The sequence below is a fragment of the Salvia splendens genome, chromosome 13 (assembly GCF_004379255.2).
Source record: "Salvia splendens isolate huo1 chromosome 13, SspV2, whole genome shotgun sequence".
In the NCBI taxonomy this organism is placed as follows: domain Eukaryota; kingdom Viridiplantae; phylum Streptophyta; class Magnoliopsida; order Lamiales; family Lamiaceae; genus Salvia; species Salvia splendens.
In genome coordinates, this window is record NC_056044.1 from 15,398,451 (window position 1) to 15,424,390 (window position 25,940).

The 25,940-nt window shown below is 43.4% G+C and overlaps 1 protein-coding gene across 1 annotated transcript; it reads right to left on the reverse strand.

Annotated features, from left to right (window-relative positions):
• Positions 1–15,374: 15,374 nt before the first annotated feature.
• LOC121760579 lies at positions 15,375–16,159 on the reverse strand. The gene is made up of 2 exons (XM_042156223.1): positions 16,001–16,159; positions 15,375–15,620 (listed from the first exon to the last, which is right to left on the reverse strand). The coding sequence occupies exons 1-2, from the start codon at positions 16,157–16,159 to the stop codon at positions 15,375–15,377; spliced, it is 405 nt and encodes a 134-aa protein (XP_042012157.1).
• Between the last annotated feature and the right edge of the window lie 9,781 nt (positions 16,160–25,940).

Consider the following 25,940-nt stretch of genomic DNA (forward strand, 5'->3'; position numbering starts at 1 on the left):
TCGTTATTAGTGGCAAAGACACGAAGAATCTCAGCGTGGAATCCACAGTTCTTAGAGCGATGTTACCAGTTTCGGCTTGCGAAAGATGAACAAGGAGGTGCGACTTTAATAGCTGGAACAAACTATTCTAATCAACAGTTCTTACTTGGATTATAAGAAGTTATCTTTCAGGACCTTTCAAATAGCCGTGAGCCATTGTCTATTTAACAGCTTGTTTCATTCACCCCTTGCAAGTGATGCATATTGCTTCTTTTCCTCCATTGAGTCATAACTCACTTTCAGTTCTTGGAAAGTGGTGTTGCCTTCATAACTTTGGACACTTGGATTGATTGTAGTCTTCTTTGACCTATTATTTATACGGACCATACTTTGACTCTATGAACCTTTGCTATTGAGTTTCATTCTTAAGGCTGCTTGCAGTTACGTCCTTCAATATAATCACGTTTCACAGACATGTTTTCTATGGGATATTCTTCTTCGAACTTTTGTTCAGTCTTTTATTTTGTCACCATATCTGTGTGAAGTTCTTTCTTACAGAGTGAAATTCTTTTTGGTTCAGTTCATGTATCCTTTCCATAATAGAACCTTTCTTTCTACAAAATGAAGTTAAGGCCTACATTTTGTTCCTTGCCTTAACAAACTTAATCCACTTGATTTTTGTTTTCAATAGCCTCTTTGACTTTGATTGCCTTTCACAAACTTATGAACCCATTGATGTGATTCTGTCAGTCCATATTATAATTTTCCTTGAACCATGATCAGTACCGCTTTGTGACAACTGCCTACATTTCTCAATCCTCATGCAACTGATTATTTCTTTTCCTCAACCCTTTAAGTCATTATCCATTGATGTGTGGACCTTTCAAATTTGGTCGAACAACTGAATTATCTTTTGGTAGCCTACTATGAGAGTTGACATTAATTTGATTCCATCCCATATTCATGACCTATCTTATGTTCTTTCAAGCTCCGAGGGGATGATCATAACTAATTGTTACAATTCAAAATCGGTTCATATCCAAGATAAGACTGTTTGACTAAAGTTTGTGTTAGGAGAGTTAGGAGTAGTAGCTCGACTTTTACACGTCATGCCTTGGAGAGCGTTGACCTTATTTTGGGAAGGGATTGGCTTGCCAAGAACCACGCGACGATTCACTGTAAAGAGAGACAGATTTCATTTCAAGCCCCGGGTGAAGAGCCGACTATCTTATATGAGATCTCCATGAACCGACGAACCTCTATAATCTCCGCCTTGCAAGCAACAACGATGATAAGGAAAGGACGTCCGGCGTATCTTGTGTACTTGAATGGAAGGAAAAGAAGGATTTGAAAGTGGAAGACGTGGCAGTGGTGCGAGATTTTCCCGATGTGTTTCCCGAAGCTTTGCCAGGACCGCCACCCTGACAAGTGGAGTTCACTATTGATTTGGAACCAGGGTCTGCGCCAGTATCAAAGGCGCCATACCGAATGGCCCCTAAGGAGTTGCCGAGTTGAAGGTACAGTTACAAGAACTGTTAGACTTGGGTTTTATCCGACCCAGTGTGTCACCATGGGGAGCGCCAGTTTTGTTCGTTAAGAAGAAGGATGGAACGATGAGGATGTGCATCGACTACCGAGAGCTTAACAAGATGACCTTGAAGAATAAGTACCCACTGCCAAGGATTGACGACTTGTTTGACCAACTTCGAGGAGCGGGCGTATTCTCTAAAATGGATTTGAGATCAGGGTATCATCAACTAAAGGTCCGACGAGAGGATGTGCCTAAGACTGCTTTTCGCACTCGTTATGGCCATTATGAATTCGTCGTGATGCCATTTGGGCTGACCAACGCCCCAGCCGTTTTCATGGACTTGATGAACCGAGTTTTCCACGAGTATCTTGATAAGTTTGTGTTAGACTTCATTGACGACGTGTTGGTATACTCGAAGAACGAGGAGGAGCATGGACAGCACCTACGAACAGTGTTGGAAACGTTGCAAAGGGAGAAACTTTATGCCAAGTTTAGTAAGTGTGAGTTTTGGTTGACTCGAGTGAACTTCCTTGGTCATATTGTGACGGCAAATGGGATTCAAGTAGACCCAGCAAAGGTCGAGGCCGTACAGAGTTGGAAATCACCGAAAACGCCAAGTGAAATCCGTAGTTTCTTGGGATTGGCGGGATATTATCGACGATTCATCGAGGGATTCTCTAAGATTGCGAGACCGATGACGCAACTACTAAAGAAAGGAATTAAGGTGGTTTGGACGCCAGAGTGCGAGGCGAGTTTCCAACTATTGAAGGAGAAATTGACTACAGCACCAGTCCTAGCAGTACCAGAACCCGACAAGGACTTCGCCGTCTATACGGACGCGTCGAAAGTAGGACTAGGATGTGTGTTAATGCAGGATGGGAAGGTGATAGCATATGCTTCCCGACAGTTGAGACCGAATGAGTTGAATTTTCCGACGCATGATTTGGAGTTAGCAGCAGTGGTGCATGCACTGAAAATTTGGAGACATCATCTCTATGGAGTGAGATGCGAAATCTACACCGATCATAAGAGTCTCAAGTACTTCTTCGAGCAGAAGGAGTTAAACATGCGACAACGACGTTGGTTAGAGGTCGTGAAAGACTATGACTGTGAAATTAATTACCATCCGGGCAAGGCGAACGTGGTCGCCGATGCTTTGAGTAGGAAGAACCAACCTCAACTGGCTTATTTCCTAACGCAAGAGGAAGCGTTGATTCACGAGTTCGACAAGATGAGTTTGGAGATAGTGAAAGCGCCCGAGACAGTGGGTGCAAGATTGGCGACGCTAGTGATTGAGCCAGACTTGAGGACCAAGCTCATAGAAGCCCAGCGACGTGATGGAAGGTTGGAGGAGTTACGTGCGAAGGTGAGAGCCGAGAAGCTTGATCATTACCGTGAGGAGGCAGATAATGCTTTGACGTATGATGGACGATTGTGTGTGCCAAGCGATGAGGTGCTAAAAGAGGAGATTTTGAGTGAAGCGCACGACACGCCTTACACCGCACACCCCGAAAGCACGAAGATGTATCGGGATTTGAAACAACGGTTTTGGTGGAATGGAATGAAAGGAGACGTAGCGTCATTTGTGGAACGATGTCTAGCATGACAACAAGTGAAGGCCTTACACCAACGGCCATATGGGAAGTTACAACCGCTCGAAATTCCCGAATGGAAGTGGGTGCATCTAGCTATGGATTTCGTGACGGGTTTGCCAAGGTCACAGAAGGGCAACACTGCAATCTGGGTGATCATTGATCGACTTACTAAAAGTGCGCACTTCTTACCGATTAAGATTACTTATGGCGCAGACAAACTAGCAAAGCTCTACGTGAACGAGATTGTGCGATTGCACGGAGTGCCAAAGAACATTGTATCCGACCGCGATACGAAGTTCACATCAAAGTTTTGGATGAGTATGCAACGCGAATTGGGCACACAACTGAACTCCAACACTGCATATCACCCGCAATCGGATGGGCAATCCGAGAGGACGATTCAGACACTTGAAGATATGTTGCGAGCAGTTGTCTTAGATCGAGGGGAAAGTTGGGAAACGGTTCTACCATTGGTTGAATTTGCCTACAACAATAGCTATCAAGCGACGATCGATATGGCTCCGTATGAAGCTTTGTACGGCAGGAAGTGTCAATCCCCACTTTATTGGGATGAAGTTGGCGAGAGAAAGATGTTAGGACCCGACGCCATAAAGGAGATGACCGAAATTGTGCATCGAATCCGTGCAAGGATCAAGGAAGATCAAGATAGGCAGAAATCATATGCTGACGTGCGTCGAACGGAAATCAAATTCGACGTTGGTGACAAAGTGTTCCTGAAGGTGTCCCCGACGAGAGGAGTTGTGAGATTTGGAGTGAAAGGCAAGCTGAAACCGCGTTTTGTGGGACCGTACGAGATCATCGACGAAGTAGGTCCTGTACCGTATCGATTGGCGTTACCTCCCAGCTTTGGGAACGTGCACAACGTGTTCCACGTGTCGCAGTTGCGCAAGTACGTGTTCGACCCCAAGCATGTGATTCATCAAGAGGAAGTGATCCTAACCCCCGACATGAGCTACGAGGAAAGGCCCGAAGCAATACTAGATCGGAATGTACAAGAGCTTCGAAACAAGTCGATAGCGTCCGTGAAGGTGTTGTGGAAGCACCATGGTCCCGAGGAAGCTACGTGGGAGTTAGAAGATAAGATGAAAGAAAAGTTTCCCGAGCTGTTTGTGTGAGACGTTTAAATTTCGGGACGAAATTTCTGTTTAGAGGGGAAGGATGTAACATCCCAAACTTTTGTGACTTCTTTTCATGTAATTGGAATTTTGGGGAATTCTGAAACGTTTGATTCTATGTGATTAAGTGCTTTGTGTGAAAAAAATTGACGTGGTTATTGTGGAATGACGAGCTTGGGATTTATGTTATTCCAATGTGGGGAAATAATTAATAGGATCATACATTTATTCTTTCTCAAGTCAATTCATTGTAAAATTCGGCCCTCCCAAATTATTGAAATAGTACTTCTTTTTGTGGATTTAATTAATTGTTTTGGGACATTATTCCAAATTAAATCCAAACCAATGGACCTTAAATTACACTACATGAAATTCGAACTCCATCCTTTTATCCTTGGGAGTTTTGAAAATCTCCAATAGGAGACTGGATTATTTTTCATTTGATTTAATTGATGCTTTATTGACTCTCTTCTTTAAATTAAATCCAATTAATTCATGCCACATATTATTTCTTCACCCAAAATAAATAGAGAGTTGGAACATTTCCTTGGCTATTTTAGCCTAATAATTTCAGCTCCTCCAATAAAATATGGAGGATATTTTATTTGTTCCTATTTTGTGGAACCCCCTTTTATTCAAATAAATTCCCATGTCTAATTAATTGGGGATGTGAATATTTTCCTTCTATTTTTCCTCCATATCACACGCCCCTTTGCATTATTTTTCCTTGTGGGAATTTAATTAATTGTTGCCTATTTTATGGGAGCCTTTTTCCTATAAAGAAATTACTTAATTTAAATCCTATTTTGGTTTAATTGGGGATTTAAATAATTTCCTTGTGCACTTTCTCCTTAAATTTTCGGCCCCCTCCTATTATTTCCTACTTGGAGATTTAATTTAATTGTTCCCTTGTATTCATTATTTTTATTTCCTAAATTATGAATATATTCTCTCCAAGTAAATATTGCTATATTTCCTTGTAATTAAATCAGCAAATTTTGGAATTAATCCCCTCAAAATACACGCCTACTTTGTGATCTAATTGTGGGATTTTTATTTAATTTATTCCTCCCACAATTTAATTATTACTTGGGTGTGAATTAAACCTAGTACATAAAATAGAATAAATCCTAACCCTAGCCACTATTTTCACACGCCTCCCTCTCCCTCATTCTCTCCTCACACGTTTTCCCTCTCCTCTCCACTCTCCCATCTCCAAAAATCTTCCATTCAAGCTTATTCTTGCATCCATTGAAAGTACCTTCGAGAGTTTCCGACGGATCGCTTCGTTCTTCTCTTCTACCGATTGGTTTTTGTAAAGGAAGGTATAATTGCACACTTTTTCTTCTCCTTCTCTTTTGAACCATGTTTTGAGTCCTACATGCATGTAGAGAGTGTAGGTTTGATAGATCGCAAGTTTTAACGGGAGGGAAATTGTGTGTTCGTAAGAACTTGTTTGATTTTTACGTTGTTGATTGGAATCATGTGTATTGGATCGAAATATTTGTGAATAATATGAGGTTGTATGCAAATATGTGTATGAAGATCGTGTAAGCATGATTATGTGTTTTCGAGCATGAAAAATCGGTGGTTGTGTTGTGGAAGTTTAAAAACCCTAATCCCGAATTTGAACCAGAAATCTGTGATGCACGACCAGTGACTTATGATCTGTATTCGACCCATCAAACGAACGAATTTTGCTACGAAATTTTTACTGAGTAAACTTCAAGGTGTTTTCTGTGTCTCGTGTAAATTTCATCTTGTTTTATGGAAAAATGAAGTTTTAATAAATTTGTGAAGTTGACTGCGCAAATCTGCCAGAAACGTGAGTTCTCGCCATGAATGTTTCGTTTTCTGTTTGACTGACCAAATGACCTCCGATTGATGTGATTCTTGAACTATATGAAAATTTGAAGTGTCTTCTGAGTCGTGTTAAATTGTCAGCCTTTTTGGGCATCGGATGAATTTATGGTGAATTTTTCAAATGAACTGCGAAATACTGTTGGAAATTGTATGCTACGACCAGAGAGTTCAATATGTGATATTACTGACTAAATGACGTGATTTCGGTGTGAAAATTTTCGTGTATGAACTTGAATGTGTATTCTGTATTGTGACCAAAATTTAGCTTCTTTTGAGGTCGGGTGAATTTATAGTGAATTTTACAAAACGGTCGCGCAGTTCTGCCAGTTTTCTGTCTTGTTAAAATAACACTTATTTTCAAGTCTAAAAGTATTGTATGATGCATGTATGTCCAAGGAACGTGTCTAAATGATGTGATCACGTGTGATAAATCAAAATGCGTTACGATGTGTTCTCCCATCTTTGTGACGTATGTTGGGTCGGGGATTTGAGAAAAACGACGAGAGAATCGATAGGACTGTATAGTAATATGTTGTTGGGGGAAACTAATTGTGTTGTCTTTGACGAGGGTGTTGTGTAGTCGAGAACTCGAGGATCGAGAGTTGCTAAGTGGGTTGTGAATTGCTAAGAGAACGAGGTGGGCTTTCTTTTCAAACCTCTTTATTTTTCCGAAAATACTATGTGAAGTTATAAGGGTGGTTTAACTTGTTATGTCATGCCATGTTGTTTTGTTATGAGATTGTGTGCCTGATGCCTAGTTCGTTTGAGTTTACTCCGTTAGGCTATATGGTTGTGTTGTGAAACGAATTCGGGTCTGAGTAGGGCCGCTAACCCTATCAGGCTGTGTACACTGGTGGGATCGTGAGCCGTCCTTGCAAGTCGGCCGGTCTCGTGGGCGAATAGTGTGGCCACACTTTCGTCGCACTGTGGTTGTGATTGTTGGATTGATGTGAAAAGTGGGGAGATAAATTGTCTGGCCAGACTTGAATATTTTTGTGTTTCTCGTGATATTTTCCTACTACATAAAACTCGAGATCACTGGTATGGATGACATAACTATTAATAAAATGTTTTCGGCATGAGCCCATTGAGTACAACAAGTACTCAGCCCTGCATATTATTTTCTTATGTGCAGGTTGAGCGGGATGTTGCGATGGATGTTGAGCTGGCTTAAGTACTTAGGATGCGTTGTGTCGTCATACATAGGCGTCGTCCTTGACTCTCCTTAAATCGTATTTTCCGCTGCTATAATTTGAACCATGACTCAAGACTTAATCTTTCCTTTATGTTTTATGTTTGAACATGTATGGTGGTGATGAGTTTTAAACAAGTGTTTACGTTGTCTTTTGAGAACTTTATTCTTCGAGATTTAAGTTAAGTGTTTGTTCTACTTTTGTTATTGGTTGTTGTATTTCTTAAGTCTAATTTTTCCCGTTGTCCTTTTTAAAAGTATTTTACCTTATGTCTTTTCAAAAAAAAATTATAACCTTAAACTCTTTAAACTAAGTTGTTTTTCTTCTTTTAAGTTAATCAAGTTGTTCTTTTTAAATTGTTATCCATGCATGTCGGTCACGATCGCCGCGTTGTGGTACCCCTTGTATGGGCGGTCGAGACACTTTTAAAAAAGTAAAAGAGTTTAGTAAAAGAAAGTCCACCTCGCTTGCTTATACACACAATTCACAACTTTAATGCAACCCTTGCTCTTTGTACCCACGTACGCACAACAACCCTTGTCAACACCATAACACAATCAGTTTTTCCATCAATACATTTTTCATGCATGCCCTATCGTTCCTTTCATCATTTTTCTTTTATTGCCCATCCCAAACGTTCACCAACATAAACGAAACGAACAATTAAGCATACAACAACGTGCAACACATAGCCACATCATAGGATACGTTCCTTATTCACACATGTATCATGTAATTCACTCAAAACTTGCCAACAAAGCTTATTTCAACAAAACCAGAATCTGGCAGAATAATGCAGTATTTTTGTAAAATTCATTAAAATTCCATCCGATCTCATATGAAGCTAAATTTTGGTCACCACACATTAGACACATAAAGGTTTGTCCAGTTAAAATTCCACACCAAAATCATAACTTTTGATCGGTCAAAACAAAAACGAAACTCACTGGACGAAACACAATTTCTGGTAGGACTGCGCAGTTAAATTGAAAAATTCGTTATAAATTCGTCCGTCATCAATTAAAGCTGAAATTTTGATACAACACAGATGACATCGAAATATATATCCAGTTAAAAATTCATGTCAAAATAAGATCGTTTGATTGGTCAAAAACTTGTCGGAACCTACTGTCCGAACTCAACAGTGTTCATGCTCAACATTCACAAACCCTAGTTTGTCTATCATACATTCACACATAAATATTCATGCTTCCAACACATATTCATGCTTCAAAACGAGATTACAACCATGCTTTCATAATCACACATAACATTCACCAATGATTCAACCACACACTTACACACACACACAAACATACACGCACACACATAAATATTCTTGTGCAACCATCCTTCCCAACCAAATAATTCTTAGATTTACGATTCTCCACTCACTATATGCATGAGGGGTTCAAAAATTATGGATTCAATGGGAAGAATGAGAGGGATGAATCAAAGTATACCTTTCCCTTGAATAACAATCAGTAGGAATGACGAATGATGCGATTCTTCGATGAATCTTGAGTTTCCAACTCCAAAACGAAGCTAGAAGAATTGGTGAAGGATTTGTTGAGAGGAAGAAGAGAGGGAGGGAGGCGTGTGGCAGAGGAGAGGGAGAGAGGGAGGCGTGAAAATGAGGGGTTAGGGTTAGGGTTTTTTTCAATTTATAGTCTAGGATTAATCCCACAATTAAATAAAACAATTGAAATTGTGGGAGAATAAAATAGAAGTTGAAGAGCGAAGGAAGCTGTGTGTGCTTTTGTGCTAGGTCAAGCTTTGCAAACCCATAGAATCTGCTAGATCACGAGGTCTAGGAACTCCGAAGATCTCAGAAGTTTCGGTCGTCGGACACACAAATTCTTCCTTCAAAACCCTCAACCCTCTATACTATGAATTAGTACAGGGAAGTAGGGATCAATCCCACGAAGATGCATGCATATGATGGCATTTAGGTGATTCTGGAAAGGTGATTGGCTGCTGCCACGCAATTTTGGGTTGAGGAAAGCTAACTCTAGACTTAGGAACAAAATCTAACACTAGACCTAGGAAACTGAAAACATCATGTAGGCATGGAACATATTCGTAACTTCAATCCCTCAAACAAATTTCCTTGACCTAGCAAACTACTACCTAATTTAGATAAACAGAAAGAACGCAGGCAGTGGGGACAATTTTCCTAAGACAGCAAAGTACGGATCAAAAGCTGAAGATAACAAACTATTAATTAAACTAACAACAAACTGCATCTCGTTACCTAATTTAAGCACGAACATGGAGAAAACAGAGTAAATACCTAGATTCAAACAGAACATACAGATTTGGACGTCGGAAACTGACGATTAATCAGAAACCAACATATCTACTTCTACTAAACGTAGTAAGCAGAACACAGAAATGAAACATCAAACTCAAGCACAATCAGACAACTCTGCTTCAGATCCACATGTCGGACGCTTAATCCACTCCGGATCCAAGCAATCTGAACCCAACCACGACCAAAATCAACTTCATAAACTTCGATTCAACAAATCTGCTCAGTTCAACGACAATTCAACCCCGATTCTACTCCAATTCAATAGATCAAGTGCGAAAAGCATCCATTCAAGTAAATATCTATAAACTCAGAAACAAACATCATCCATACTCAAAATTGACATCATCATAACGGAAAATAGAAACTGCATAGATAAGATCAACAGTAATTTGACAGTCAACAAGGCCGAGCTTCGAACAGCGAAGCTCGGTGAAAATTCGCAGCAACAAACGAAATAAAAGCAAATAAATTATATCTTCGCCCTTCGTGAGGACGGTGTTACGTAACAACCAACCGAAAGTAAATCCCGAACCCCCTTGCCTATTTTCGAAAACCAAATGTGTAGAAGCGTGTGTGAGCTGAGAGCCAAAAGGCCGAGAGTGCCAAAAAAAGGTCCTCTCTCGAAATGCATGTTCTCTTCCTTATATAGATGTGAAGGTGATCTTCTAGAAGCCTTCGCAGGAAATCTCTATTCTGCCCTTCAGCTTCACTATATCCTCCGTCTGGTTATTTTCCTTCAAATTGCTCACTTTATCGCCACATTTCCTTCGCCTTGCAATTATCTTCCTCTTTTCCTCAGCCTGGCGATTTCTACTACACACCTGGCTTAAAAAGATGTGTTAAACCCCTAAATGCATAAAAATAATCCCCTAACCAGTGCATGAAATTAGCCTTATCAAACTGCTCACACTTAAACCATGCTTGTCCTCAAGCATGAAAGACAAGAAAAAGAAATAAGGCGAATTTCAATGCATGGTTATCCTATGACCGACTCTACAGACACAAACTCCTAGACCTAAACACACTAACAAACTAACAAAAAGAAAACAAACACTTAAAGAAAATACAAAGGCATGAATTAGTTTCAACTTTTAGGCAGCCGTCCCCACAAGCTTAAGGTCTATCTTATTCGTCTACAGTCTCCAACTCCTCCCCTTCCTTTCTTTTACTTAATCGGTCTGTCAGTTCGTCAAGATAGCCTATTGACTTCCCAATTGTTGTATTCACTCGATCTCTCATTCCTCGCCAGGGACGTTAGGATCGATTCACTCTTAAGTTAATGTCACACCACTGATGCTTCGGGTTATGAGAGTTTCTCCTCCCTACAGTCCCCTTTTCCTTTTAATTCCTAGGTCAGGTTACTATTGCTTCCTGCCCTTAGATTTCTTTTTCTTCTATCCCACTTTTATATATATATATATATTTTTTATTCCCGCTGGACTTCGTCCAACTTATACCTCCGATTTTTTTTTCTCTGGACTTCGTCCAGCTTATACCTCATTTTCCTAGACTTCGTCCAGCTTATACCTCTAGAAACCCTCTTTTTTTCTCCTTCAGACTCTTTTCCCTAAGCATTCAGTGGCGGCCCCCCCTTATACATGTTAGCTCAAAGTGTTTAGGCTTATAACTCACGCTTATAGTGGGGCTTCACAACTAGGTCATCTAAGGCATCCTCTATCGTTCTTACTTCATTCAAACCGATGTCAGTTTATTAAGGAAAATGGCCTCAAAGTTGACATGCATCCTATCTTCAATTGCTCTTACTAAGGGAATCTTGTTGTATTGTATTCACTAGCTCATGCGACACACAAAGACCTAGACCTAAAGACTCCTATTCATATTAACAAAAACTCAACAAAAACTCCGCTAACTCCCTCCCCCTCCCACTTCACTCAAGCTTGTCCCCAAGCTATCCCAGTGAAGGGGGGAAACGGGAAAGCAATAACAGACCTAAACAAACACAAAAAACACAACACAAAACAACAAACAAGCACAAGTAAAACAAACTTCTCACACTTAGACTGAGCAACGGGCTAAGTGGGAGAAATTACTACAGAAGAAAAGCCAAAACATGCCTAAAAGAAACACAAACTTCTCACACTTAGGCCAAAGATTGGGCTAAGTGGGAAAAGACACATATAAACGCAGACACATATACACACTACTAGGCATGCTGGAAAAACAAACACAAAAGCATAAACTCAAAACAGCAAACATATACAAACATAAAAAATGAAAAGAAAAACTGAAAGGTAAAAGTTACTTGGTCATTGGGGGTCTCAGTTCGGGGTTTGGGCCCCCGCGGGAGTCAAACTGGGGTGGAACATAGGGGCGGGTCACCTTCACTTTCTTCCTTGCCGGCGACGCCGGCTTCTCCTCTTCCTTCTCACTCTTTTTCGACACATTCTTCTTCACAGACAAGGGCTTCGATGCAGACGGGGCTAACAGGGGCCTTGATGCAGGTGGGGGGTTTGCTGGAGGGATGAACTTCCCTGCCCTAGCTGCTTGGACAGGCTGCCGGGTCTAGAGGGAAATTTCTTCTGGGCCTTGGGAAACTACTCCTTCAGCCAATGGGTCATCATCATCATCAACTTAACGGCTTCCATCATACGATCATTCTGCGCGGATGACCTCACCACCATATCAGTAATACTGCCCCTGAGGGCCATCATCTCCTCTCGGACTCCGCCGAGTTCCTTCCTCATCTCGCCCATCTCCTTCCGGACTTCACTGAGCTCCTTTTGCATCGTGCCCATTTCATTTTTCATCTCTCCATACTCTTCGCTGTTCACTACTTCGACACCATCCTGCTCCGGCTTCAGTTGGGGTTCCATCCTGCCCACCTCATAGAAACACACATCCTTCCTGTGCATGTAGAGCAGGCCCTTGTTGAAGAAATAATCAACGCTGAATATCTCGGGGGGCTCGCACAAGACTACCTTGGGCGCGGATTTGGCTATCTTCATTATCGTGTTGCACTGGAGGTAAACTCCGAGAAGGTGACATGTGTACATGTGGCGGGAAAGATTGGTAGCCATCTGGTGACAAGCCTTAGCCAGCCAATAGCCCAAGTGTACCTTTACTTCTTTCGCCATGCACCATGTAAAATACAGGTCAGCAGTGGTTAAAGCAGAATTGGAAGTCCCCATCAGGTTGTAGCTTATAAATGTCTGGGCAAATCGTAGGATGCGGTTCTCAATATGGAAGCTTTTGGAATAGCTGGTCTTGAATTGCCCCACCTTAGGATGGGTGACAAACTCCCATGCAGACTGTGGCTTGAACCCGGGGGTGAACTTTGGAGATCCTACCATTCGCTCGTTACAAAGTCCCTCATCATCTTATGCGCGAGTGAACAGCCCCATCCGTAGGGACCACTCCCTGATACTCATTTCGTGCTCCTTAGTAAACAGCCGGAAGGTGATCGAGTCCGCATCAAGATCGGTGGTGGGCTTCAGCCGGAATGTCGAAAATAACTCCCTTGCTATCGCTGTCGGCTGTCGGCACTTACGTGGTGCTATGTTTCAATAGCAAATCAAACCCAATGGCACCAATGTATTGGCGGAACTCCTCATCTGAATCAATCTCCCTCAACTCTTCCAGATCGTACTGTTTCCCAGACTTTGCTAGCTTGCCAGAACTACTCCGCTCCTTGTAGGTTGCTGCCCTCTTTGGATCCTTAACCTCCCCCATCGTTTCGAGCCGCTCTTTTGTCAACCAGGCCTCTGATGGCTCGAAGTTCAACTCTTTGTCTTGCTCATTCGTCGCTTCATCATCGGACTCACTAGCCGGGTTAGGGCTGACCTGTGCCTTAGCGAAAGGAACTTTTGTTGGGGCAGGAAGTGGAGTTTCAACAGATTTACCCGTTGCGGTCTTCCTGGACTTCCTGGTCTGGGAGGGAGCCGCAAGCTTTCCTTTCCTTTTGCGTTCCTCCGCCAGGCGGCGTTCTTCTACTTCATCCTCCTCCCTGCTAGCCTCAGGGGCTTCCTTCGCTTGTTCGCTCTCTGTTCCCGGGAGTAGGCACTCCTCTTCTATGGGTAGGGTGAGATCTTCGATCTCATCCCTCAAGCTCCTTCTGGCCCTACGCCTGGCCTCCCTTGGATCCACCGACGAGTCTGTGGCTTCCAGATTCTCTACCAGATCTGCCATCAATTTAAGCCTATTTTCCTCGGGCATCGAAATTTTTCAAGAATGGGGGTCTCTACCCCCTCAGACAAACTAGGGGTTCCCCCCTCAATGTAAACCGAGGTTTCCCCCTCAGCAACCAACTCATCAACATCAAGGGCTTCACTGCCCACAAACTTTTCAGGGGTTTCCCTCTCAGCAACTACTCTATTGACAACAGGGGTTTCCACCTCAACAGCCTCATCATCACAAACTAGGGTTTCCCCCCTCATCAACACCTTCTGCAAAAACAGGGGTTTCCCCCTCCAAAACCTGTGCCGTCCTCCGGTCACCAACCGCCATGCGCTCGAGTTCCACGGCCAGAGCACCCTCGTTTTCCTGTTCATCGCCTACCGCCGCGATTCTCTCCGGCGCGCTGATGATCGATTTGGCTTCTGCATGTAAAGTCACGGGTTTGGCCGTCGATTCTTCCAAAATCATCGGTGGTGGTGGTACTGCGGTCGTTGCGGCTGGAGGTTTGGCATGTTCCATCATTGTTGAGAAGAGGGCGAAGGCTTTCATCGCCTCCTCTGCACTGCCAAACCTGCTTGTTAAATCCGCCATAAACGCCGCCGCATCTGATCCTGCGGTGGTGGTGGGGTTCCCTGTTTTTGGTGTGTTCTCCATGATCAGAATCTGCAAATTTCACAAGAACTTGGGAGAATTTTTCGATTAGGGTTAGATAACTGTGGGTATTGTGAGAGAAAAGATTTGGGGGAAATTTTAGAGTTAGAGAGAGAGTTCGGTTTTTAGAGATTGGAAAATAAAAAGAATAAGGATGGAAATAGGTATCTTAGGTAAGGATAGGGAATGGTTGCAGGACGGTTGCAGGCATGATGTAAGCAACCGTACGCCTTTTCATAAAGATAAAATTTGAATTTCAAAATTTTACAACTTCCCACCCAAACTTCTGATTCGAAAATCTCTCTGCCCCATGTAAACGCTATTCTCTGCAATACCGCACTTAGGGAAAAACAAAATGAAACGCCAGACTCCCAAGTCGAGGATTCACATGTGACAAAACAATTTCCCTAAGAAGTATGGTGTTTCGAAAATATTTTTGGAAAATAGATTTTTTCTTTGTTTGGTAATTTTTTTACTTTTTGAATAGCAATTAAACTATTTACACTTTCAAATGAGTAATCTCGAGATCCCCTGGTTCAGTGTATAGATTCAAAATGCATTCCCATTTACCTACCCCGGGAATTTGTCGAGAGCACTACTCACTAGACCGATTAGGCTATATAATAGAGAGTGCGCGTAGTGGCACTTCCTCCACCACACACAACTCAGAATTATCCCTAAAAACATTCACTCGATGACCATTAACAAGGAAAGGAATAGAGTTTGAGGTACTTCTCTAGATTTCCACAGCTCCATTCGCTCGAAGGCCAAAAATTGTGTACGGCCCAATCCACTTGGACTTCAGCTTACCAGGCATCAGCTTGAGCCTATATTGAAAAAGGAGCACCTTCTGACCCACTTGTAGTTCCTTGACCCGAAGGTTTTGTTCATGCCAAAGCTTCGTCTTCTCCTCATACCACATCGCTGACTCATACGACTCAAGCCTTAACTCTTCAAGCTTCTGAAGTTGCAGTTTCCTCACTTCCTCACAAGATTGGGTCTCATATTAATCTCCTTCACCGCCCAATATGCTCTGTGTTCCACTTCTACGGGCAGATGGCACATCTTGCCAAACACCAGCCTATAGGGCGACATTCCAATAGGTGTTTTGTATGCTGTCCTGTACGCCCACAATGCGTCGCCGAGCCTCTTGCTCCAATCCTTCCTTGACGGATTCACCGTCTTCTCCAATATTTCCTTGATCTCCCTGTTTGAGATCTCCGCCTGTCCATTAGACTGAGGATGATACGGGGTAGAAAACCTGTGGTGGACTCCGTATTTCCTCATGAGAGCTTCTATGGTTCGGTTACAAAAATGCGTCCTTTGGTCAGATATAATAGCTCGGGGCACACCGTACCTGTTGAAAATGTAAGCTCTAAGAAACTTAGCCACCTCTTTGGCCTCACAAGACTTGGTAGCCTTGGCTTCTATCCACTTTGAAACGTAATCCACGGCCACAAGGATGGAAATGGGCCCATGAAATCCATCCCCCAGACGTCAAAGATTTCGCAGACGATTACTGGGATTTGCGGCATCTCATCTTAACTTGAAATTCCTCCAGTTTGCTTGCATCTCTCACAGTTTTGACATAATTCAAAAGAGACCTTGTGTAATGTAGGCCAATAGAATCCACTATCTAGGACTTTCCTCGCAGTCTTCCTTGGCCCAAAATGACCTCCACACGCCAACGCATGGCAATGATTAAGCACATCCCTCTGCTCCCATTCGGGAATACATCTCCTGATCACCTGGTCAGCTCCCATCCTCCACAAGTAAGGATCGTCCCAGAAATAATACTTTCCTCGCTTTTAAGCTTCATCTTCTGGGCCCGGGTTCTTGTGAACTGGGCACCTCTCCTGTGACCAAGTAATTTGCCAGGTCTGCGAATCATGGTTCAGTGTTCAGCTGACACTTTCCTTTCTCAGCATCACCTGGACCTGTTATCGCCATTATTTGCTCCCAACTGATAGGTCTAGGAGATTTTCCTATGTAGTACAGATGTTCCTACGGGAATGTGAAACTTGCCTAAGGAAACAGTGTGTGCTTTTGTGCTAAGTCAAGCTCTCAGATCCAGAGAATCCGCTAGATCACAAGGTCTAGGAACTCAGAGGATTCTGGAAGTCTCGGTTGTCGGACACACTAATTCCGCATTCAAAAACCCTCAACCCGCTATACTATGAATTAGTACAGGGAAGTAGGGATCGATCCCACGAAACAGCAAGTATGGAAATAAAGCTGCAGATAACAAACTAAAGATTTAACTAACAACGACGTACATCTCATTACCTGATTTAAACGCGAACATTAAGCAAACAGAGTAAATATTCAGATCCAAACAAAATGTAAAAGTTTGGACATCGGAAACTTGCGATTAGCCGGAAATAAAACAGATCTACATATACTAGACGAAGGGAAACAAAAACACGGAAACGAGACATCAACTACGATCAACTCTGTTTCAGATCCACCTGTCGGATGCTTAATCCACTCCGGATCCAAGCAATACGAACCCAATCACAAACAAAATCAACTCCATAAACTCCGATTTGACTAATTTGTTCCGATCACAACAACTAACCACTGCTGTACTCCGACTCTACAGATCAGCACGAAAAGCATCTAGATCAGTAAACAACGAAAAACTCAAAACAAATACCATCCATGCCACGAAATCAACAGCATCAAAGCAGAAAACAGGAATTGCAAAGATCACGATAGTTCGACGGAAAACAGAGCCGAGCTTCGAACAGCGAAGCTCGGTGAAATTCACAGCAGCAAAATGAAAGTAAAATAATAAATTGTATCTTCGCCCCACATGAGGACGATGTTACGCAACAACTAACGGAAAGTAAAACCCAAAACCCCCTGCCTATTCCCGGAATTCTCAAGTGTGTAGAAGTGTATAAGTGAGCTGCGAGCCGAAAGCCAAAAGTTTTTTCTAAAAAAGCTTTTCCCCCTCTTTATATAGGTGCGGAGGTGATCTTCTAGAAGCCTTCGCTGAAATCTCAATTCTGCCCTTCAGCTTTGCGATGTCCTCCGTCAGGTCATTTTTCCTTCATACTACTCACTTTATCGCCAATTTCCTTCCACCATGCAATTGTCCTATTTTCTTCCTGGACCTGGCGAAACCTTCTACACACCTGGCTTAAAAATGCGTTAGACCCCGTAAATGGATGAATTCTACCCTTTAACTAATGCATGAAATTAGCCTTATCAAACTGCTCACACTTAAACCATACTTGTCCTCAAGTATAAAAACAAGAAAAAGAAATAAGGCAAATTTACATGCATGGTTAGCCTATGACCGACTCTACAGACACAAACAAGATACAGACTCCTAGACCTACTAGACACACTAACAGACTCACAAAAAGAGAATAAACACTTAAAGAAAAACACAAAAGCATGAACTAGTTTCAACTTTTAGGCAGCCGTCCCCACAAGCTTAAGGTCTATCTGATTCGTCTACAGTCTCCAAATCCTCCCCTTTCCTTTTTCTGCCTAATCGGTCTGTCAGTTCGTCAAGATAGCCTATGACTTCCCAATTATTGGATTCACTCGATCGCTCATTCCTCACCAGGGATGTTAGGATCGATTCACTCTTAAGTCAACGACACACCACTGATCCTTCGGGTTATGAGAGTTTCTCTTTCCTACAGTCCCCTTTTCCTTTTAATTCCTGGGTCAGGTTACTATTGCTTCCTGCCCTTAGATTTCTTTTTCTTCTATTCCCACTTTTATATATATTTTTTCCCTGGACTTCGTCCAACTTGTACCTCTGAATTTCCCTTTATATATTTTTCATTCCCCCTAGACTTCGTCCAGCTTATACCTCATTTTCCTGGACTTCGTCCAACTTATATTATTTTTTCTTTCTTCGGACTCTTCTCCCTAAGCAATTAAGTGGTGGCCCCTTTTTATACAAGTTAGCTCTAAGTGTATAGGCTTATAACTCACATTTATAGTAGGGCTTCACAATTAGGTTATCTAAAGCATCCTCTATCGTCCTTACTTCATTCAAACCGAATTCAGCTTATTAAGGAAAAATGCCTCAAAGTTTACATGCATCCCATCTTCAATTGCTCTTACTAAGGGAATCTTGCCGTATTGTATTCACTAGCTCATGCGACACACAAAGACCTATACCTAAAGACTCTTCTTGACATTAACAAAAACTTAACAAAAACTCCGCTAACTCCCTCCCCCTCCCACTTCACTCAATCTTATCCACAAGTTATCCCAATGAAGGGGGGAAACAAGGAAGGAATAACAGACTTAAACAAACACAAAAAGCACAACACAAAACAACAAACAAGCACAAGTAAAACAAACTTCTCACACTTAGACCGAGCAACAGGCTAAGTGGGAGAAATTACTATAGAACAAAAGCCAAAACATGCCTAAAAGACACATAAACTTCTCACACTTAGACCAAAGATTGGGCTAAGTGGGAGAAGACACATATAAACGCAGACACATATATACACTACTAGGCATGCTGGAAAAACAAACATAAAAGCATAAACTCAAAACAGCAAACATATACAAACATAAAAAAACGAAAAGAAAAACTGAAAGGTAAAAGTTACTTGATCATTGGGGGTCTCAATTAGGGGCTTGGCCCCCGCGGGAGCCAAACTGGGGTGGAACATAGGGGGGCACCATCGCTTTCTTCCTTGCCGGCGACGCCGGCTTCTCCTCTTCCTTCTCACTCTGTCTCGACACATTCTTCTTCACAGACACGGGCTTCGATGAAGACGGGGCTAACAGGGGCTTTGACTCGCTGGTGGGGGTTGTTGGATGGATGAGCTTCCCTGCCCTAGCTGCTTGGACACGTTGCAGGGTCCAGAGGGCAATATCCTCTGGGGCTCGGGAAACTTCTCCTTCAGCCACTGGGTCATCATCATCATCAATTCAACGACTTCCGTCATACGCTCATTCTGCGCGGATGACCTCCCCACAAGCTCGGTAATACTACCCCTGAGGGTCTTTATCTCGTCCTTGACACCACCAAGCTCCTGTCACATCAATCCCATTTCCTTCTTCACTTTTTCATACTCTGCGTTGTTTACTACTTCGACACCATCCTGCTCCGGCTTCACTTGGGGTTCCATCCTGCCCACCTCAGAGAAACACACATCCTTCCCGTGCATGTAGAGCAGGCCCTTGTTGAAGAAATAATCAATGCTGAATATCTCAGGGGGCTCGCACATGACTACCTCTGGCGCGGATTTGGCTATCTTCATTATCATGTTGCGCTGGAGGTAAGCTCCGAGAAGGTGGCACGTGTACATGTGGCGGGAGGGATTGGCAGCCATCTGGTGACAAGCCTAAGCCAGCCAATAGCCCAAGTGTACCTTTACTTCTTTCGCCATGCACCATGTAAAATAGATGTCAGCAGTAGTTAAAGCAGAATTGGAAGTCCCCATCAGGTTGTAGCTTATAAATGTCTGGGCAAATCATAGGATGTGGTTCTCAATATGGAAGCTTTTGGAATAGCTGGTCTTGAATTGTCCCACCTTAGGATGGGTGACAAATTCCCAAGCGGACTGCGGCTTGAACCCTAGAGTGTACTTCGGAGCTCCTACAACGCGCTCGTTCCAAATGCCATCGTCATCCTCTGGCGAGTGAACAACCCCATCCGTAGGGACCAGTCTGTGATACTCATCTCGTGCTCCTCAGTAAACAGTAGGAAGGTGATCGAGTCCGCGTCAAGATCGGTGGTGGGTTTCAGTCGAAAAGTCGAGAAAAACTCCCGTGCCAATGCTGTTGGCACCTCCGCGTCACTATGTTTTAAAAGCTAATCAAACCCAATGGCACCGATGTCTTGACGGAACTCCTCATCTGAGTCTATCTCCCTTAACTCATCACGATCGTACCGTTTCCCAGATTTTGCTAGCTTTCCAGAACCACACCGCTCTTTGTAGGTTGTTGTCCTCTTCGGATCTTCAAACATCCCCATCGCTTCCAACAGCCCTTTTGTCAGCCAGACCTCCGCTGGCTCAAAATTCAACTCTTCCTCTGGTTCCTCCATCTCTTCTTCCTCTAACTCGGTAGCCGGAGTAGGGCCGACATGTTCCTTGGCAAAGGGAACCTTGGTAGGGGCTGGGAGCGGAGTTTCAACAGATTCGCCCACTGCAGTCTTCTTGGGCTTCTTGGTCTGGGAGGTAGCTGCATGCTTTCCTTTCCTTTTGCGTTCCTCCGCCAAGCGGCGTTCTTCTACTTCGTTCTCCTTCCCGCTAGATTCAGGGGCTTCGCCCTCTGTCCCTCAAGCTCCTACGGGCCCTACGCCTAGCATCCCTTTTATCCACCGGCGAGTCTGCGTCCTCCTGATTCTCTACCAGATCTACCACCAAATTTAGACACTTTCTTCGGGCACCGAAATGGCATCAGTAACGGGGGCCTCCCCCCCCCCCTCAGACAGACTAGGGGTCCCCCCTCAATGTAAACAGGGGTTTCCCCCTCATCAACTAACTGGTCAGAAACACGGGCTTCACCGCCCACCAACTTCACTGGGGTTTCCCCCTCAGCAACTACTCTGTCGACAACAGGGGTTTCCCCCTCGATCACCACCCCTTCAATAACAGGGGTTTCCCCCTCAATAGACACATCGTCACAAAAAAGGGTTTCCCCCTCACGCACACCATCGGCAGAAACAGGGGTTCCCCCTCCAACACCAGTGTCGTCCTCTGGTCACCAACCGCCATTTGCACAAGTTCCTCTGCCAGATCGGCCTCAACCCCCCTCGTCGGCTCGGCTGGTGCATGCAAAATCGCAGGTTTGGCCGTCGACTCCTCTGGAATCGTCGGCGGTGGTGGTGGTGCGGCTGTTGTTGTGGAAGGTTTGGCATGTTCCATCATTGTCGTGAAGAGAGCGAAGGCCTTCATCGCCTCCTCTGCACTGCCAAACTTCTTCGTCAATTCTTCCATAAATGCCGCCGCGTCGGAACTTGCGGTGGTGATGGGGTATCCAGTTTCTGGTGTGTTCTCCATGTTCAGAAACTGCAAATTTCACAAAACTTGGAAGGATTTTTCGATTAGAGTTTGACAACTGTGGGTATTGCGAGAGAGGAATTAGGGGATTTTTAGAGTTAGAGAGAGAGTTTGGGTTTTGGAAAATAAAAGAAAAGAAGGGAAATTGATATTTTAGGTAGGGATGGGAACGGTTGCAGACGGTTGCAGGCGTGATGTAAGCAACCGTACGCCTACCCATAAAGTGAAAATTTGAAATTTGAAATTTCACAACTTCCCTCCCAAACATTCTGGTCCGAAAATCTCACCTCCCTATGTAAACGCTATTCTCCGCAATACCACACTTACAAAAGAAAACAAAAAATGAAACGTCAGACTCCCAGGTCGAGGATTCACATGTGACAAAACAATTTCCCTAAGAAGCCTGGTGTTTCGAAAATATTTTTGGAAAATTAGATTTTTTTTCTTTGATTGGTAATTTTTTACTTTTTGAAAAGCAATTAAAATATTTACACTTTCAATTGAGTAATCTCGAGATCATCTGGTTCAGTGTATAGATTCAAAATGCATTCCCATTTACAATTGTGTACGACCCAATCCACTTGGACTTCAGCTTACCAGGCATCAGCTTGAGCCTAGATTGAAAAAGGAGGACCTTCTGACCCACTTGTAGTTCCTTGACCCGAAGGTTTTTGTCATGCCAAAGCTCCGTCTTCTCCTTATACCACATCGCGGACTCATACGACTCAAGCGTCAACTCCTCCAGATCCTGAAGCTGCAGTTTCCTCTCTTCCTCGCAAGATTGGGGTTTCATATTGATCTCCTTGACCACCCAGTACGCTCTATGCTCCACACCCACGGGCAAATGGCATATCTTGCCAAACACTAGCATGTAAGGTGACATCCCAATAGGCGTTTTGTATGCTGTCCTATAAGCCCATAATGCATCGCCAAGCTTCTTACTCCAATCCTTCCTTGACGGATTTACCGTCTTCTCCATTATTGCCTTGATCTCCCTGTTTGAGATCTCCGCATGTAGATTAGACTGAGGATGATACGGGGTAGAAAACCTGTGGTGGACTCCGTATTTCCTCAAGAGAACTTCTATGGTTCGGTTACAAAAATGCATCCCTTGGTCAGATATAATAGCTCGGGGCACACCGTACCTGTTGAAAATGTTAGCTCTAAGAAACTTAGCCACCTCTTTGGCCTCACAAGAATTGGTATCCTTGCCTTCTATCGACTTTGAAACATAATCTACAGCCAGAAGGATGTATGTATTCCCCTATGAAGATGGGAATGGGCCCATGAAATCCATTCCCCAGTCGTCAAAGATTTCGCAGACGATTACTGAGATTTGCAGCATCTCATCTCTCCTTGAAATTCCTCCAGTTTACTGGCATCTCTCACAGTTTTGACAGAATTCAAAAGAGTCCTTGTGTAATGTAGGCCAATAGAATCCACTGTCTAGGACTTTCTTCGCAGTCTTCCTTGGCCCAAAATGACCTCCACACGCCAGCGCATGGCAATGATTAAGCGCATCCCTCTGCTCCCATTCGTGAATACATCTTCTGATTACCTGGTCAGCTCCCATCCTCCACAAGTAAGGATCGTCCCAGAAATAATACTTTACCTCGCTTTTAAGCTTCATCTTCTGTGCCCGGGAAATTTCTTGTGAACTGGCCACCTCTCACGTGACCAAGTAATTTGCCAGGTCTGCGAACCATGGTTCAGCGTTCAGCTGACACTTTCCTTTCTCGGCATCTCCTGGACCTGTTATCGCCATTATTTCCTCCCTACAGATAGATCTAGGAGATTTTCCTATGTAGTACAGATGTTCCTCTGGGAATGAGTCAGGTATAGCTTCCTCCGTCTCTCCCTGGAAAATCCGGCTCAGATGGTCGGCCACTTTATTCTCTGTCCCCTTTTTTTCTCTCATTTCCCAATCAAATTCTTGCAAGAGTAACACCCAACGGATTAACCTTGGCTTGGATTCTTTCTTTGCCAGCAAGTACTTGATAGTTGTTTGATCGGTAAAAACTATCACCCTCGACCCCAGTAAGTATGGTCGGAATTTCTCGAATGAATACACGACTGCTAACATTTCCTTTTCCGTGGTGTCATAGTTTTTTTGGGCTTGGTTGAGTGTCTTCGAGGCGTAGAAAATCACGTAACTTTTTCCATCGATCCTTTGACCTAGTACCACCCCCACGGCGAAGTCGCTTGCATCACACATTATTTCAAACGGCAGACTCCAATCGGGTGCCCTGATGATAAGGGCAGACACTAGCTTATCCTTCAATAATTGAAAAGCCTTCTTACATTCTTCGTCGAAGACGAAATCAACATCATTGTGCAACAAGTGGGTGTGTGGCTGAGCAATCTTTGCGAAGTCCTTTATGAACCTCCTATAAAAACCTGCATGCCCTAGGAATCCCCTGTCTTCCTTCTGATTCGTAGGGTAAGGCAATTTTGAAATCACATCGACCTTTGCTTAGTCCACTTGTATGCCCTTCTCCGAGACTACATGCCCTAGGAAAATTCCCTCGGGTACCATGAAGTGACATTTTTCGAAGTTAAGGACCAAATTCTTCTCCTGGCATCTTCTCAACACTACGTCCAGGCTAGCTAAACAAGAATCGAAAGAGTTCCCATATATGGTGAAGTCATCCATGAAAATCTCGATACAATCCTCTAGTAGATCTGAGAAGATACTCATCATGCAGCGTTGAAAAGTGCCTGGCGCATTGCACAGTCTAAACGGCATTCTTCTATAAGCATACGTGCCAAAGGGGCACGTGAACGTAGTCTTCTCTTGGTCTTCGGGATCTACATAAATCTTGAAATACCCACTGTATCTGTCAAGGAAACAAAAATATTATTTTCCAGCCAGCCTTTCTAGCATCTGATCAATGAAGGGTAATGAGAAATGATCTTTCCTGGTTGCTTCATTCAGTTTCCGGTAATCGATGCACATCCTCCACCCAGTGACAAGTCGGGTGGGCACCAGTTCATTCTTATCATTTTTAACTACCTGAATTCCGGACTTATTAGGCACCATGTGAACCGGACTAACCCATTCACTGTCTGGTATGGAATAAATGATGCCTAGGGAAAGCAGCTTCAAAACTTCCTTCAGAACTTCCTCCCTCATGTTTGGATTTAGCTTACGTTGGGGATCTCTATAGGCCTTAGCTCCTTCTTCCAACCTGATGTGGTGCATGCAAAGATCCGGACTTATCCCTACTAGGTCTGAGAGAGTCCATCCTATTGCCTTCTTGTTCCTTCTGATTACCTCCAGTAGATCTCTCTCATGTTCCTCGGTCAAGTTGCTGTTGACGATGACCGAGAAAGTCTCATTTTCTTCCAGATAGGCATACTTGAGGCTTGGTGGAAGCGTTTTCAATTCCTTCTTGGGGGTACTTGCTTCCTGGGGCAAGGGATTTTTCTCTTTCACATAAGTTGTCATTCCTTTTCCAGACCTGTAAGAATTTTCCATACTAGCCACATGGACTAATCCCCTTGACGTAGCTGACTCTGGATTCGCACAGAATTCCGAAATAGCTTCGGCTAGCTCTTCATCCGATAATTCCCTTGTGTGCATTGCCTCACACCATCCAGCTACCTCTTTGTCGATAGAGTGACTCAACTCTGAATTGTCAATCTGCTATTGCATCAATTCGGTCTCAAGATATTCCTAGCCCAGGGGGTTAATAACATCAATAGCATGCAAATTCTCAACTTCTAATGGTTTCTTCATTGCCTCATCTATACTAAATGTATAATTTTCCCCATTATAATCCAGGCATATGCTCCCATCAAAAACATCGATAATGGTCTTAGCGGTTCGCAGGAAAGGTCTTCCTAAAAGTACGCCGCTAGACACAATAGATTCATTGTCACTCATTTTGATAACATGGAAATCGGCAGGATACAGAAAATCATGCACCTTGACGATAACATTTTCTAAAACTCCCTCGGGACAAATGCACGACCTATCCGCCAATTGGATTACCACTTTTGTATCTACCATCCCTACTCCTACCAACTTTTTGTATATGGAAAGCGGTAAAACATTTATTGACGCCCCTAAATCACACATAGCATGCTCAATTCTGACATCACCGATGGAAATGGGTAAGGTTAACATACCTGGGTCAGTGCATTTCGAAGGCATCCTCCATTTCTGAATCACCGCGGACACATTTTCCCCAATCAAAATCTTCCTACTGGGCCTTGTCTTGCCAGCTATAAACTCTTTGATGAACTTGCTGAATACCGGCAATTTCAAAGCCTGTAAGAATGGTAGGTTTATCTCCAACTTTCCAAAGATATCCATAAAATCGACAGGTTCATCCTTCTTTTTCTTAGACTCTCCTAGGTGCGGGAACGGTTTCAATTGTTTCTCTGCACTTGTAGAACTTCCAGCTAAAAGTTTGCCCGATTCCTTCCTCACTACTTCATTTTCCACTTCCGGCTCTGGGTCTAGGAAAAATGGTTCAGCTATTTTTGGTAGCGGTCTCCTCAGATCACCTTCCCGAAGGTCATCTCCTCTCACGGAACTCTCTACCTT

What these genes read in the sequence shown, in the direction of transcription:
- LOC121760579 (XM_042156223.1), bottom strand. Translation starts at nt 16,159, where the DNA reads ATGGGAGCTGACCAGGTGATCAGGAGATGTATTCCCGAATGGGAGCAG. An exon ending in ATTGGCCTACATTACACAAG is followed by an intron (nt 15,621 to 16,000) that starts GTCTCTTTTGAA and finishes TCTAATGGACAG; the next exon opens with GCGGAGATCTCAAACAGGGA.